The sequence below is a fragment of the Calypte anna genome, chromosome 2, assembly GCF_003957555.1.
Source record: "Calypte anna isolate BGI_N300 chromosome 2, bCalAnn1_v1.p, whole genome shotgun sequence".
Classification (NCBI taxonomy): domain Eukaryota; kingdom Metazoa; phylum Chordata; class Aves; order Apodiformes; family Trochilidae; genus Calypte; species Calypte anna.
Window position 1 is genome coordinate 80,265,879 of NC_044245.1, and position 16,784 is coordinate 80,282,662.

At 37.3% G+C, this 16,784-nt stretch overlaps 1 protein-coding gene across 1 annotated transcript in view; it reads right to left on the reverse strand.

Annotated features, from left to right (window-relative positions):
- The window catches only part of ADCY2 (adenylate cyclase 2), a 207,547-nt gene that overhangs the window by 62,862 nt on the left and 127,901 nt on the right, over positions 1–16,784 (reverse strand). The window contains exons 5-11 of the mRNA XM_030446098.1: positions 10,926–11,074; positions 9,527–9,638; positions 8,193–8,320; positions 5,151–5,309; positions 4,651–4,783; positions 4,180–4,356; positions 2,833–2,876 (exon numbers count right to left, since the gene is read on the reverse strand). Of these exons, the coding sequence (XP_030301958.1) occupies positions 2,833–2,876; positions 4,180–4,356; positions 4,651–4,783; positions 5,151–5,309; positions 8,193–8,320; positions 9,527–9,638; positions 10,926–11,074 (902 nt within the window). The remainder of the gene's footprint in view (positions 1–2,832; positions 2,877–4,179; positions 4,357–4,650; positions 4,784–5,150; positions 5,310–8,192; positions 8,321–9,526; positions 9,639–10,925; positions 11,075–16,784) is intronic.

Here is a 16,784-nt window from a genome sequence, read left to right on the forward strand (position 1 = left end):
TTCATACAGAAATAATACAAGTGTACTTACAGTAACTTTAAACAATCCAACTGATTTCATGCCTATTCAGTGCTACAGAATTTAGGTAAGAAACTGTTGACAACCTGTATTTCACATATGAAACAATCTCCCTAGGAGAAATAACTAGGCAGATAAGGATACATTATCTAATTGCACTTAATCCTCTTGGCAGATTGCTAACAAGGTAAGTTTATCATGTAACTATTTAAGAGCTAAGACAGCTATCGAGGCCTACAGTCAGACTTCAAAACCCACATGTTCTTTTATTAATAAACTACGGTTTATCAAATTGCTCATTATCATTTCAGCTCTCTTCTGTGGGAAAGACTAACGAGCTTATCTAGGATCCTAATTATATGCCTCACTACGGACATTAAGACTCCCTTAGGGCCTTCTAAAAACTCCTTCCATATTATGGTATTAAGATACCTGGTAACATTGGATCTATTTTGGAGTGGTATTTAGAAACGCAAAATTGCATTATTTTCAAGTGCCACAGTCCAATGATGTTTCTTTTTGCCACCAGGATGATAGAAGACCTTCTGGTATATCAAAATGTTCAGTTTTAAAACCAGACACTGTTTTTATTAGTGTTATGCATATTCAGTCAAAACTTGCTCATCTTCTGAACTTTAGCAATATTTTAGGTAAAAACATAGCTCTCCAGAAACCTGTGATTTATTGAGGAGACATTTACCAGGCACAGGGATGGGAAGGAACAGACAGAATGACTTTTCTGTATAATCAAAGACAATAAAAATACAAATAAATATTTTTAAAGGATCATGGAATCATAGAATCGGCTGGGTTGGAAGAGACCTCTGTGATCATCGAGTCCAACCCTTGATCCACTACTGCTGCAGTTACCAGACCATGGCACTGAGTGCCACATCCAGTCTCTTTTTAAATATCTCCAGAGACGGAGAATCCACTACTTCCCTGGGCAGCCCATTCCAATGTCTGATCACCCTCTCGGTAAAGAAATTCTTTCTAATATCTAACCTAAACCTCCCCTGGCAGAGCTTAAGTCCATGCCCATCTGTCTCTCTGGGACCTGCCTGGGAGAGGAGACCGACCCCCCCCTGGCTACACCCTCCTTTCAGGGAGTTGTAGAGAGTGATGAGGTCTCCCCTGAGCCTCCTCTTCTCCAGGCTGAACACCCCCAGCTCCCTCAGCCCTTCCTCACAGGACTTGTGCTGGATCCCTTCACAGCCTCCTTGCTCTTCTCTGGACCTGCTCCAGCACCTCAATCTCCTTCCTGAACTGAGGGGCCCAGAACTGGACACAGGACTCGAGGTGTGGCCTCACCAGCGCTGAGTACAGGGGCAGAATCCCTTCCCTGGGCTGCTGGCCACACTGTTCCTGATACAGGCCAGGATGCCATTGGCCTTCTTGGCCACCTGGGCACACTCCCAGGTCCCTTTCTGTTTGGCTGCTCTCAGCCACTCTGTGCCCAGCCTGGAGCTCTCCATGGGGTTGTTGTGGCCAAAGTGCAGGACCCGGCACTTGGCCGTGTTGAACCTCATCCCGTTGGAATCAGCCCAACTCTCCAGTCTGTCCAGGTCCCTCTGCAGAGCCCTCCTGCCTTCCAGCTGATCCACACTTCCCCCCAGCTTAGTGTCATCTGCAAATTTGCTGATGATGGACTCAATCCCCTCATCTAAATCATCAATAAAGATATTAAACGGAACTGGGCCCAGCACTGATCCCTGGGGGACACCAATTGGATCAGCACTGTTCAGCACCACTCTCTGGGCCCGGCCCTCTAGCCAGTTCCTAACCCAGCACACGGTGTCCAAGCTCCTGTCCAAGCTGTGGGCTGACAGCTTTTTCAGGAGAATGCTGTGGGAGATGGTGTCAAGGCTTTGCTGAAGTCCAGGCAGACTCCATCCACAGCCTTCCCCTCATCCACCAGGCAGGTCCCCTGACCATAAAGGGAGATCAGGTTGGTCAGAGAGGACCTGCCCTTCCAAAGGGGGATATAAAGGAAAGGGTATTCTTTAAAAGGATATTCTTTAAATTTTTTTATGGTATTTGTGATGCTACTTATATTTAGTGTTACTTATATCTAGTATCTGAAGTCTTATAAGGCTATTAAAATCAAAATTAACCATTCCAGGTTTCTGAGCGTGATAAGCCTGTTTTTCACACAGATACGTTTTCTTGAATTAAAAATTATGGGCGTTTTTCAAGAAGCGCTCAGTTCAACTCTGTTTTCATTTCTCAGCATCTTCTCCCAGTCATTGAGGTAAAAAGCAGGAGTGAAAACTTAAAGCTATAGTTTTTCAAACTGTTTGAGTATCACGAGCACTACAGGAAGACCCCAACATATCTTTTGAATGCTTACTACTGCAAACATATTACAGACTTTGAAAAAATAACCCACAAGTAAACCCAAAGCAATCAACAAAATACATAAAATGTCTCTTTTTAAATATATTATTAGCTGTTGTAATACAAATTATTAACAACCATTTTCATCTTCCCTTTTCTTACCCCTCTTTGCCTCCTCTCAATTCTCCCAAATAAAACTTTCTTCCACTGATAATAATAACTGGTTTGTTAAGAGAAGCAAATACTAATCCATCAGCATACTAATTCAGAATAGCACTATTTATTATCAGGATGTGTATTTGCAATTCATAAGTTACATGTCTGCCAAATCTATTTCCATAGCTCTTCTCTATGTAAAAGGTACCAGTTTTGGTGAGAAATGGCCCCCAGTATTTGAAAGCATGCCATATATACATATGAATGTAAATGAATGTATATGTTCTTATATGAATAAGTTATTTTTTTTAGTTAATTTACCTCTCTCTGCAACGCTGAAAATGATATTGTCCCATGGGAACATCCTGAAAAACAAAAGAGAAAGCCTATGAACTATAAAAGACTTTGACAACATTAAGTTGCTTTAAAAACAGTGCTGAAAACAGAGTCAAGTAAGGAGAAGAGTTTCTAATACAATACTTTTAGCATTAGATTGAAACTGTCTAAAAGAAAAATCCAGCGAAGAGTGAAGATGCAGTGACCTGTAGACAAACTCCTCTATCATTATAAACACAGTAACTAATACAGGAGTCTGAACCCAAGAATGCTTTGCTTTACTACAAAGTCACTGCTTCAAAATCACTGCTATTTTAATGTAGCCAAAATTCCTTCCAGTTGCAGTAAAAAGAAATGTTGAACTTTTTTGAAAAAAACAGATCTGAGTGCCCATTATTTTTTAATCATAAGCAACAGCAGCCATGGCAGCCACATTTATTTTGTGATTAATAGTGATGGTTGGGTACTTTCTGTAATGAACACATCATAATAAACATTCTGATGCATTGTATTTATTGAACAAGATGAATTACATGGCTTAATCATATGTTCTCATGTGGAACAACAAAAACTGAATGGAGAAGTTGAAATTACAATTTAGTTCTAATTTATTGTTTGAATTTATTTTTGAACTTTTTAGAAGTAGAAGATAATATAACTTACAAGCTTTGGACTTAGAGTAGTAAAATAATGTTAGAAAAATTAAAAATAAATCTTTTCTGTTCAATGTAGGAGATGTAACATTTCACTGATGCACTGTGAAACTCATGCCATCAGGCATAGCTGATGAGTGTTTAGTGCACATTCAAAAGGTAGATATTACAGTCAGTATTGATTTGGTTCCTAGAGAACTCCTCTAATCAAGTCCACTCTAGGTACCACAGGGATATTCAAACTTCACAAACATTTCTCCAGGTTTGGCCATGTTCCAAATGGAGAATGTGGCTAAACAGACAACAAAACTCAGGGAATGTATAAAAAATGTTCTTTCCCAAAGGTGTTGCACTTTGGCTTTATGTTCAAAATCTCTTTCCATGAGGTGAGCAGCAGCCACTCTACATGCTGTGACTGGAGCTTAAGCTCAGAGGGTCACATTGTTTATTTAGTAAGTACTTTGGCCTCCTTATAACTCAGAGATGCACCTCTAGCAAGACACAGCTCTTTAGTATCCAATTCAAAGCTCACATGCCAATGGAAAAGCTCCCAGCAACCTCACTCTGCACAAACACGTGTATCCTCTTCTAGCAGATATAACCAGGTATTTAGCAGTGAGCACCTTTTTTCCATTCAAATATTGCTAAATTGTACAAAATGACATAAGTAGGCCCCTACTGTTGTGCTAATCTTGCCGTTTTCAGTGGTCATGCTGTCCCTGTGGTGCAAGTGTGCAAATGGCTTGGCTGCTCCCCAAGATTCCAGGTACCGGGTCATGCGGACAGATGCTCTCATTTTGGCTCCATCAAGAGTATGTCGAGGTCTAATGTGGTGCTGAGGGCTTCGCTTTTCTCCCTGGTTGACAGAGAATAAAAGGTTATATCAGCCTTGGGGTTCATTACCTTTTGAAGTAGCAATGCATCGTCTGGTGTCACATATCTGCAAGCTTAGGAATGAAGAGATGCTAAGAACCTGAAATTCTTAATGATGCTGCTGGGAAATATCAGAGACTTATTTCTGAAGAGCGGGAAAGATTTGCAATGGAAACATTACATATTTGTAGGCATCAGTAATAGTTCTGATCAATATCTTATGGTAATGAATTATTCAATAAAGAACTATGACTGGCCACAAAAAAGTACTACTAACCTTAGGATTGATTACAAAGTAAGTCTTAACATTATGCTCTTTCAGATATGGGTCCCTCACATCTCCATCCCCATCTTCCACTTTGTAAGCTCCATTCAAATGCGCCAAGGTGACTGAGGTGATGTGAACACGGCTGAAATTATATTTTAAAAGAATGACAGAATCACAAATACCAATCAAAAACATAATAGGAATCTGATCAACCCTTTCTACTAGCTTTTGGACACATTTTTATATGCTGATCACTTAATTTACTGTCCATCTAATCACATTTTCAGAAGTTGTAATGGATGTTATCCTACACGCTTTCATCAACAAAAAATGCTCTTTAAATCAGAGGAAATACTGAATGCCTGTTATGCTGCTGTTTTTTTTAAAGACAGCACCAAGAATTAGTTCAGGCTTCTCCATGAAGGCTGATGGCTGAAGGCATGGTACTTATGTACTTCACCATGGTACAAAAATCCACATCTGCACAGGTTAACAGAGAAGTTTCTTACCCTGGGACTCCTCCAGCTTCCATGTGATTTGCCAGGGTAACATCGTGTGACCACACATCATACTGCCACTTCTGTAGACCAATAACACCACAAAGCACATTCCCAGAGTGCACTCCTACACGCATATTAATATCAACTCCAGTTGCATCTCTCACTTTCCTGTAGTGGAGAATTAAAATCAGTGTTAACATACATAATAAGGTGTTTGTTTCCTTTTAAATTACCAGACAAATTAGCAGTAACAGTAGTGACATTTCTTTTCAGCATTTTTCTGTTAGGATTCTTTTTATATATTACCTTTACTATTATCTATATTTGCAACTATTTGCAGGAGATACTAATTTTAAAGTCCATGTTTGAAGTCCCTTTTTTTATACTAATTCAAAATTATTTGGGAGGGCCGAACTAAGTAGTCCCATGGTAGAATGTAGGAACTATATTTTCTACATGCAGTCTTTGGTATGGTATGGCTTTCAGCACAGTGGCAGTCCAATACACAGATTTTGGAGATCTGGAACTACTGCGATGCACCCTTCTTCCTGAAGCCCCCAATATCTACATTAGAGACATTCTCATGTTTGGCTTCTGTCAGATCCTATCACTCTTTCATGCCTTCTGTCTCACATGTTAGAGAAACCACATAAGATTTTAGTCTAGAAGCATTATTCTGGACCAAATTTAGCCTGAAATTTGAGTTTTCAAGGACTGTATGTTTTTCATAGGTGTGGTTAACTTGCAGGTAGTTGTAGCAACTTTACTTCACACAAGCAAGAGTTCAGGTCATTAGGAAAGCACCTGCTCTGTTTATCTGAACTTTATTCATCAATAATGCTGGACTAATGTATCAAAGACTCATCTTGTCCTGTCTAACACACTTTAATATATTTAACAAGCCATGGCCACTTAGTTCCCTGCAAATCGCCATGTTTAAAAGCATAGTTCCTTTTTGGACCAGACCTGCAGGAATGAAATCATACCAAAATAAAAAAAAATATATATTTTCGTATCTTGCTTTCAAACTGGTACAAGCATCTCATCCAACAGTTTCTTTCACTTTCTGCTGATACAGAGCTCATTTCACACTACCAAATAAAAGACAGCCTTTGAGGATCTGCAGCTGAGAAATCTGTAAATTAGTCACCAGACAAGGAGGCAGAGTTTGGGTTGATGGAAAACAGATCACACATTCATATGCAAACATATTTTGCCATAACAGATAAGCTCTGTCCTCAGAGCACCTAACTACGGTGTCCTTCTGTCAACATCACAGGTGGTACTGGCATATATGGCTTGATTAGGTGAGCATCCCACTCTTGGGCAAGAGGGCTGCAGATAATAAGAAACATTGGATTTTTTCCAATTCAGAGCAGAGAAGAAAAGTAATTAATCAATGGGACAACTTAAATATTTTAATGGAAACAATCCATGGTGCAGTGAGGCTGAATTGCTCAAAATGGAGCTACTCATCATACCAACAAGACTGAATAAGGCTGTGTACTACAGATCACCTGCTAATGTTGTAGAATTCCTCCTTCTTGCTTCAGAGACAACTGGAACTGAAACCATATTTAGGTGGTAAAACCTATATGGAACTGTTAATCTAAACAACAGAGTGTTTTATTTTCATAACTTACATAAACATGCATTGACACGCTTCCAACAGCAAGAGTATTACTACTTCTAGTTTTACAGAGGTATTTCGGAGATGCTTCCACACTTAGATGAAGCAATCACAAAACAATATATGGAGATGATTAATAATCAGTAAGTTTTGTTCACCTGCAGTATGAAACACTTGACATAATATATTTAAAGCATTTTAAAACATGGGGTACAGATCCTTCATTTCATATAGAGATAGAAACAGGCTGTGATAATCAAGTATCTGCTCAGGACTGTACACATAATAAAATAAGATTAGAATTTGCTATACAACTAAAAGATAATTTTCTACTCTTTAAGATTGCTGTTACCAAGAAGGATGTCATCATGCAGCTTTAACATTGAATATACTTTACAGCAGCTTGAGAAGAAAGCTATTTCAAAGAAAATTGGGCAGTTCTTAAGTGTGTGGCACTGACAGATTCCTCTCTGAGCTTAAATAAAACATTGCATTGTGATGTCTAAAATTTTACTCTCAGTTCTTCCTGACGGGCAATTTATGGCTTGACCTCAGCATTGTTTATCTGTCAGCCTGATTTTGAGGTCAGCTCAAACAAAAACGGAGGAGGAGTGAGAACTTAGGGACAGAAATTCTCTTATGTATTGATAGAGTGAAGGGATGTCAGCTTTCCTAATATGCTAAAGAAGCAATTGGTTTAATTACAGTAATCTTTTAGTATATCTAAGTGAAAAAAGAGAAAAGGGCTGGCAGTACGATGACTCTGAAAAAAAACCAAAGCCTCCTAAATGACATCTGTTGGGATATTTACCATCTCGTAAGCACAGAATCACAGAATAACTGATGTCAGAAGAGACCTCTGGAGATTCCCTAGTCCACCTTCTGCTCAGAACAGGACCACCTAGGGCAGGTTGCTAAGGGCTGAAGGCTGGAAAATCTGCAACATCCTGGGGTGAGCTGTGCCTATGCTCAGTCACCCTCACAGTGAAAAAAGTGTGCACTGATGTTAAAGGGAAACCTCGTGTGGTTCAGTTTGTGCTCATCCCCTCTTGTCTGGTCTCTGGGCACCACCAAAAAAAGCCTGGCTCTGTCTTCTTTGCACTCCCCCTTCAGGTACTTAAATGCATTAATGAGATTTCCCCCCCTCAGCTTTCTCTTCCCCAAGTTGAACAGTCCCAGGTCTCTCAGCCTTTCCTCATAAACGGAATGCTCCTGGTTTCCAGTCTAGTAACAAGATGGACTGGCACAACCCAACACCTTAAAACATTTCTTTGCTGAGGCTGAAATCAAGATTACAATGCTGGACCTTGTACTAAAACACACCAATTACTGCATGTCTGGATGTTTCAGCTAGCAGCACGTCGACTGAGAGAAAAGAGAACTTTTTTTGGTGAATGTTTAACAAAAAGTTCAGCACTTACTTAATGGCTTCACACATGTCCAGTCCCATTTTCACACAATTCTTGGCATGATTTTGAAGAGATATAGGTAGTCCAGAAACACAGTAATAGCAGTCGCCTAGGATTTTAATTCTCATACATTCATTTTCCTGAAAGAAAATCAGATCATAGAATCACAGAATTGTCACAGTCAGAAAAGACCCAAGATCACTGCATCCAACTATCAACATTCCTTTACCCCTAATAAAATAAATATCAATATCTGTATTACCATCACTTTCAGCTTGAATTACATAAATGAATTTTGAATTACTGTTAAAATGACTGACCTAAATGATATTAGCAAAATCAATCTACTTAGGTTTCTTTCAGTAGAAAAGGATTTGGTTTGCTAAAAAAGAAGTGAGAAATGCTGTCAGAGAAATTTGTATGGATGATTCCTCCATCTGTTATGGTCTTTAATAGGCAAAACCAGGAAGCAAGTAAATGGCAAATCAGACATATATATATATATATATATATATGCACAGTGGTCCACACTTTAGTGTAAACAACTGAACCAAAGTATTATGAGTATTATGTACTCAATCTAAATAAAATCTTTTTGTTCGAAATATGAAATCAAAATACCTAGCTTTCCAGATTTTTATCTTTGAAGATATACTGTGCAATTCTTCATGAAACTAGCAGTCATAACTTTTTTTCTACCTTTTGTACTCTAAGGCAGTATAAAAGTTTTCATTTTTTAAAATCAATACTGGATAGTAGTTTTTGAACTGGTAAAATACACTGAAAATTTTTATCTGTTTTAGAGTTTCTGTTTTCACCTCTACACACAGTATAAAGTTTGATACAATTTTTATTAAAAAGACATCTAAATAAACAGAAGAAAATATTTGCACTATATTTGAATTTTTTCTTGAGTAATCAAGAGGTTATGGTGAGTAATTGAAATTGTTTCAATCAACATTGTCTCCCCTGTCTTCCATTCTCTTAAATGCTTTTCTCGAGATCAGAAAACTGACTGCATCAGTTTTCTATTTTGAGAGTCTTAATCCTTGTTCCTATAAAAAATCCATTTAAATAAATGGTCACCTTCCATTCTGCTTTATAGGGCTCCATAAACTGTCTCTATTGGTCCTATTAGAGCTATCTTGGTTTTCCCAGATTGTCACAGTCATAGAAAAACCAGTTCCACTGAGAGCAGAGCCAGATTTTTTCTTCACACATTTCAAACCTAATCTTTCTGCCAAAGCCTCAGAAGTGCTGTTTGAAGGTAGAAGAGTCCCCAGAAAGAATATTTTAAAGACAAGTGACTTATTTAAACAGATTGTAACAGCCCAGCAAAAACCCACCTTTGCAATCTGATCAAATTTGCCAAACAGCTCGTTCAGCATGTGCACCAATTCCCCTGGTGAGCAGTCACTGGCCAGGCGAGTGAATCCCACAATATCAGCATACAAGATGCTACAACAGAAATGAACAGAAACTTGGTCACCTTTTCCTTCTGCAGAACACAGATTTATCACTCAAAAGCAAGACCTGAAAGTAGGCAATCTGGATTTCACAGGTATGTCCCTACGCTAAATGGCCACTTCTAAATGTAGAGCAATAAATAGAACAAATAGCAATAAATAGACAATAAATAGAGCAATAAACAGAACAAATAAATAGAGTACATAGAATATAGGTAAGTCTACATTTACCTTTAGAGATGTTATGTTTATATGTAATGTATACCTATTTTTACCTTCACAGGTATTACCTATACAGGAATACTTATATACATAGGTACTTTTAGGCATTCTATACCTGTATTTGCTACAGCATATTAAAAAAATAAAACCTTTTTCCCTCCTCACAATTTGGTGATATAATAATGGCAATTATTTCAATAAACATGTTTGTAATCAGAAATTCCTTGATAGTTTTTCATTGCTGTATATCTTTTCTATCTCCATGTACCTGTCAATGATGTACAGCATGGAATTCTTTCTTCACTTTTTAGTCAGGCTATTAAATTCCAGTTTGATTGCTAAAATATTCAAAATATACACTATGTTTCTATCCACCAAGAAAACTTGACAAAGTCATAGGATCAGTCAAGGAAAAGGTACTTGTGCTTGCAAATGAAAAAAAACTTTCTCAAGTCCTGCAATACTTGTTTGAAAAAATTAATTTCTAAGAATGCCATTCAAATTAACTTCTCCAATAAAAAAAATAAACAAAACAAAACAAAAATCAACAGGCAAAAAAACCACTGGTAAAGATTAAAAGATATTTTAAACAAGTACCAACTATTTTTCTAACTTCTAGAAATTTATAATTAATTAATAATTAAATTTGTCAATTGAGTATTTTATCCCAGGTATTGTGTAAAATAAACACCTGAAACAGCTGCATCTGTTTACACTACATAAAACCTGAGAAATATGCCCAGGTAAGCAAATTACAGTTAGAATAATATAACTGGCAAAAATTGTATTTTTGACTGGTACACATGAAAGTGAGCTTTGGTACTTCAACCTGAAAAAATCAAGAGATTATGAAGAAAGCCTGTTGATTCATGGCTTTTTCTTAAAACCTTCTTTTTATTATCAGGTTTTTTTTTGCTCTTCTGGAGCACAGAATTATTAGCATTTGATCAAATTAATGGATACTTCAAAACCATATTAGAACAGCAATTTCCTTAACTGCAAAATTGAAAGTGTTTGTTGATAAGAGTTGTTGGTATACTTTATCACAGTACAATACCTTACATTGGTGTGCCTTTTGACATACAAATTGTGGAAGTTATTGGTGTTTTCCAGCTGGCCTGCCTTGGGACCTTGTAACCTCTGGATGATCTCTGCTTTCATTTCCATGGCAATGTGAGCAGGCAGTAAGGAAAGCAGAAGACGCTCCTAAAATTAAAAATCACATGTCCATGCTTCTTTAAGAATTAAGTTAGCACAGAAGGAATATTGTGCAGAGCATATGCTATTGTCAACACCCTAGAACATTTCAATGGGACTTGTGCTCAGGCGTTTTCCTGGTATGGCCTCCAAAATCAATTTGTTCCTTGCAGAACTTGACACACACATTTTACAGTAATATTTAACTTCTTCAAGAAGAGGCTTAAGCTAAACTCATCATCAGAAGTTATGTGCAGTAATCTATTCAATATCTGAGTACATGCAGGAAATACAGATAGGCAAGGAAAGCAAGACCTTCAAGGACTCTTCAGAGGACTTCAGGGAAATGTTAGTCAATTCAGACAAGTGTAGGCTAAGTAATTTATTTTTTTTAAAATGTATTTTAAACACACTGAAATACATTTTTAAAGCATTTTAAATGTCTGGTCATTGTTCTAGCATTTGTTTGAGTGAAAGCAAAAAGATAAAACCAGGATAGAGAACATACTGAAAATATTGGACTTTTCAAGACTATTTTCATATTTATTCTCCACTTACTTTAATATGAGATTTGACAAACTTTTTTTTTCTTTTTAATATTAACTCAAAATGAAAATGAGTATTTTTTTTAAGTGCACATTTTCCCTTATATTATCTTGGTCTTACACTCACGGTCTTCTTTTGAAGCTCTCTTACATCAGTACAATACAATTTTGCCCGTTTTGCCTGTGACAGCTTTTCACTGGGTTCCCACTTCTCTGGAAAACTAAATCAACAAGAGAATAGCTAGAACTCTGCAATTAAAACCTTCCTTCTTTGATCATACTTTGTCTCAAAATCAAACAAAAATCTCCCACTTTTGCATAGCAAAGGGGCAATTGCAGGCCAAGCACAAAACCCAGAACCCTGAACCAGAGAGGAGGAAGGCAGCCAAAAAGCCCATGACAAAGTCAGCAGAGAGAAACAGCAACAACCAGAAAAGAACAATCTCACAATGTGGGTGATCTGCAGGTGTTACTCATAGTGATGCGCTCTCTTTGCTTCTCACTATGGTTTTGCAGAGTTTGCAGTTCTATTCATGAGGGTACCAGAAGTGTAACCATTAATACAATGCTCTGCCTGGGATAATTATTGCTGTTCAGGTCTAATGACCTTGAGTAGAACATGGCAACAACAAGGCTATAGACTCTCTGATATTTGCAGCTACTGTGGTCATCTGTCTCTGTACTGTATAATGGAGAGTTCCTATTCCCCATAGTATTTATGTTCCTGCAAGCATAACAGTAACTTTAATGAGACCCTACGAAACTGAGCCTGCACACACTTTCTAAAAAAATCTCTGTTTTGATGAATCAAGACAGAATTCTGCTTTGTTACTAAATAAAATTGAACTTTTCTTTCTTTCTTTTTTTTTTTTTTTTTTTTTTTTTGTTCACATTGGTGAGATCTAAACATAATTTGATTCCTATATTTCTGGACTGCTCTTTGTTTTGCATGCTAAGGTATATCACTTAAAGAGTAAGACAACTTATGAAATAAATGTCCAAGGTGAAGAATATCTGCTGCTAGCCTGACTAAAGGAGACAAGAATAAAAGATGTACTGTTTTCTCCCTGCAAGGAACACAGATGTGACACATTGTAATTGAGAAGGATATATACAATTGACTTTTCATCAAAATGTTAATGTGGCTTTATTTCTGAGATGCAAGATTAATTTAGTACCTTCAGCATTTTAGCAAGTATACATCCAAGAGGCTGATGTATTTTCATTTCTAATGTAGTTCATCGGTCCTTGGTGGAAGTATTTTGCTAACTAAGAATGCCTGAAAAAAATGGATTTTTTTTTTCCCTAAACAAAGCTAACTCTTACAAGTTGTTCTTTATCTAACAGACAGTTGCTCTTTTGTGATGTACAGGACAGGTCATCACTTGCTAATAATTATCATCAAATAGTTAAGAAATAGGTCAGTGCTATTAACTCCAATTTTACAACACTGTGCTCCTATTGTACCATGGCTAGTAAATACAAGCTACCTCACTATCTTCCTATGACTCAGTTACAATTCCAGGCATGCAGTGAAGCAGCCAATTAGCATCCAGGTTACTGCTTAAGTCTTTGAAGCCCAGAGAGGCTAGCAAAAGGTCAAATAGAAAAGCAAAAGTTTTCAAGAAAGCAATAGAAAAAGTTTTTATAGGCAGCAGTGTAAAGTCAACTAAAACCTAAAGAATGATAAGAGAAAAGTGAAAACAGAATGCCTGTATTTTTTAGAGAATAACAGGAGAGACATTTCCCTTCCTTTTTCTCTCTAGGCAAGACCACTTAGCCATTCTGCTTAAATGTCCAAGTAAAGCTGTCATCACACCAGAACTTCCCTCCAAAGAGATGTTTTGTTTCCTCCATCTCTACTCCATCTCTACTGGCCAAAAAGATGGTTCCAAACAGTCTTTAGAAAAGAAAAAAATTTTAGAAAACTTTAGAAAACTGCAACTTTGCACACTGCAAAATACCCTGCCGTGCCCAGCTATACCTAAACACTTCAGTCATCTTCTCCATCATGCAGGCTGCAAGTGCTCACATCTCAGTTCTGAGGTTACCACTTCTGTGATAATGTGTTATCAAGTCAAATGTTATATTTCACACAGCCAGATAATAAGATGAATCTCAGCTAGTTCCAAAGATCCTGGTTGTGCTGGTCAGCTAGCCAAAATGGTTACAAATGCATTTTTCTCTCTGTTTCTGCTAAAAGATATGCCAAGAATTTGAGATCACCTCTTTCTTTGTTTTCTATCTCTGCTGGCTAACAAGAGCATAGTGGAATGATCAAAACCAATTACTAATCAGACTGTTGTGCCTGATGTTGTACACTGCAGTTTGTGGAGACTGGAACACTGTGAGGAGCATAGCAAGTCATGACTGATATTTATCATGGCTTTTTATTCCATATTACATTCTGTACTATTGTCTCAAAACCACAGATAATTTACACATCAAAAGCTAGGTGAACTGGCATACAAGACACTGACTTTAAGACAAAATACTTGTCTGTTTGTAGAATCCACTCTGTAAGAAGAGCTGTAATCTGTAAGAAAAAAGCTGAAGAAATTCTGAATGCAGCATTTAAAAGTCTTGAGAGTAATAATAACACTACCCCCTTTTGGTCAAATGGAAACTGGAGTGCTATGGCAATAGTGAAAATCCTCTCACAAATGTCTTTCCCTAAAATATTACTAACATGATGTGACAGCCAGTACATGTAATTCATGCGCACAAGACTATTGCCTGAGTGTTGATGTTCTCTGGGACTATGTTTTCACTTCACACTCAGATCCTAATGTCCTACGCTAAAAGACAGCACACAATCCATACTGAAGACAACATTATAGCATCTTTCAATACCAGTGGGTTAATTGCTCATCTTAGAGCATGTCCATCAGGATGCCAGAAGATGGCTAACAAGTAACCATTCTCCCTGAATTCTCTATGGGTTTTCAGTTATATGTGCCAAACGTTTCTTGAGTCCCTGCTCTCTAAAACTAACTCACACATTCGCATTGATTTACTTGTCAGAATTTTCCCCATATTGTACAGATTACTTTAGCAGTCATTGCCAGTTACTCATCACTCCCCTGAAGCCTGATAAAAGATTTTTGTTTAGCTAGAGTAAAAGATCATAGTGCTGGGTTAGTTTTTGCAAGGTGACAATTGCTTTTACAGCACTTTGCACAATGGAGGTTACACTGCTGTTATGTAGTATGCAAGCAAACTGTCCTCAAATGCTCAGTAAATTACATCTTCTCAAGTGTCTATTTCACCAATCAAACTTTTTTTGGCCTGTGGCAATAATGATTTATTTGCTCGTTCCTGTTTTGTTAAGCAAAATACCAGTTCTGATTTGCTCATTTGTAAAAGATGACACGACTATCAACTCTTCTCTTTACAGACACATAAATAATTCTAATAGTTTATAGATTTAAAGGCCAAATAATTTTCCAGCTACTCTGATCTCTTGAATTATATAGACAACAGAATGGCATAATGGAGAGAAAGGGCAGTCTGATAGTGTTCATTATGTTAAAACACCTGAGTCTCAGTGGGGAGAAACTATCCTCCAAGGCAATTCACAGATTTAAGTATGGAACTCCTGTAGAGGGTGAGTGTCTTGCTTGCTCTCATCTACGGAAAGAAAACTGCAGATGCAAATTTTAGTCTTACTGGAAGAAATGTTCATTTCTGTTGCTGAGATTCTTATGTTAAAGAAGGATGCAGAAAAACTACATATATGTAGATCAATGAAGTGATACAGGGCCATTTTTTGTCCCTATAATCACATACAGGATTTTTATCCCTTTCACTGTAACTTAGGACACTGAATATTGAATTATATTTTTCTGTGGCCAGGGCTTTTTTGTCAGATTCCTGTGTCATGTATCTAATAATCTATTTATCAGGTTTCAGAAATCAAGTAAATAAGTTCAGCAGTATGAGCCAAAGAGTCAAATAGCCTATAGAATCCCAGAATGGTAGGAGTTGAAAGAGACCTCAGGAGATTTTCTGGTCTCTTCTGCCAGAGTAGGTTCACCTAGACCAGGCTGCACAAGATTTTGTCCAGGAGGGTTCTGAATGTATTCAGAGATGGAGACACCACTACCTCAATGGGCAGCCTGTTCCAGTGCCCCTTGTTCCATACACACACCCAGCTTAGCAACAAAGTTTACAAATAAGTGTTGAAAAAATAAACTTTTCACCCTTGAAATTTACCCAGAAATAACCTACAAGAAAGGAATGCTGTGATACCTGATCACACAATGATAAATCAGTCATGGCTGATAAAGATAGTGATCAACAGGGTACTTGTTTGACAAATTATGGTATGGTTCATTCAGACTACTAGGATAAATGTAAATTTTTTTCTTAAAGCTAACTTGGACTCATAACTGGGAGGGGAGATGTTTTTTTTAAAAATCAGGCCCTATTATGCCTTTAAGTTTAACCTATAATAGCGGCCTCTGCCAACCTGAGATCACTAAATTGCATTTTATTCATACACATAAAGAATGATATTCAGTCTTGATTATAGAATCATCAAGAGATGGAGAATTTCATCAAGTCCTTAGATGCTTGTGGTTAATTAGCTGAACTGTTAAAAACTGCTAAAAATATGCTGCACATTCCTTATTTTGAAGTGTTAGTCCCGCTATATCTTTCAAAGCTCAAGATTAAGGTCCACAGTCCTCTGTAAAGTTAAACACTAATCAGATAACATAATTTTCGTTTTCATCAGGTAAATAGACTTAGCTCCATATATCTCCTGCTCCGAAGTATTTTCTACACTCTCTTTTCTAAACTCTCAATAACTTTCAAACACTTTATGAAAGTTCATATGACACAAATCCTAAAATTGTGCTCCAATAAACAAAGACACACAGACACATACCCTCCTGCTGTGTTCCTCTCAATACATCCATGACTTATGTCGCACAAATTTGTGCTGTGATATCTCTGGAGTTCCCTTTCTGCTATGTCTCCAAATATTTTTCAAACCTGCAGCCTTCCAGTTTTCTAGCTAGGACCCATACTCTTTGTTTTAGAATTATTACCTTCCAGACAGTTATTATAAAGGTTTACCTTGTCTTGATGAATATCATTTATAGAGCACTCTGTATTACTGTATTTACTATCAGATCAATATTTGACTTTTCTTCAAGAATGACTGTCTG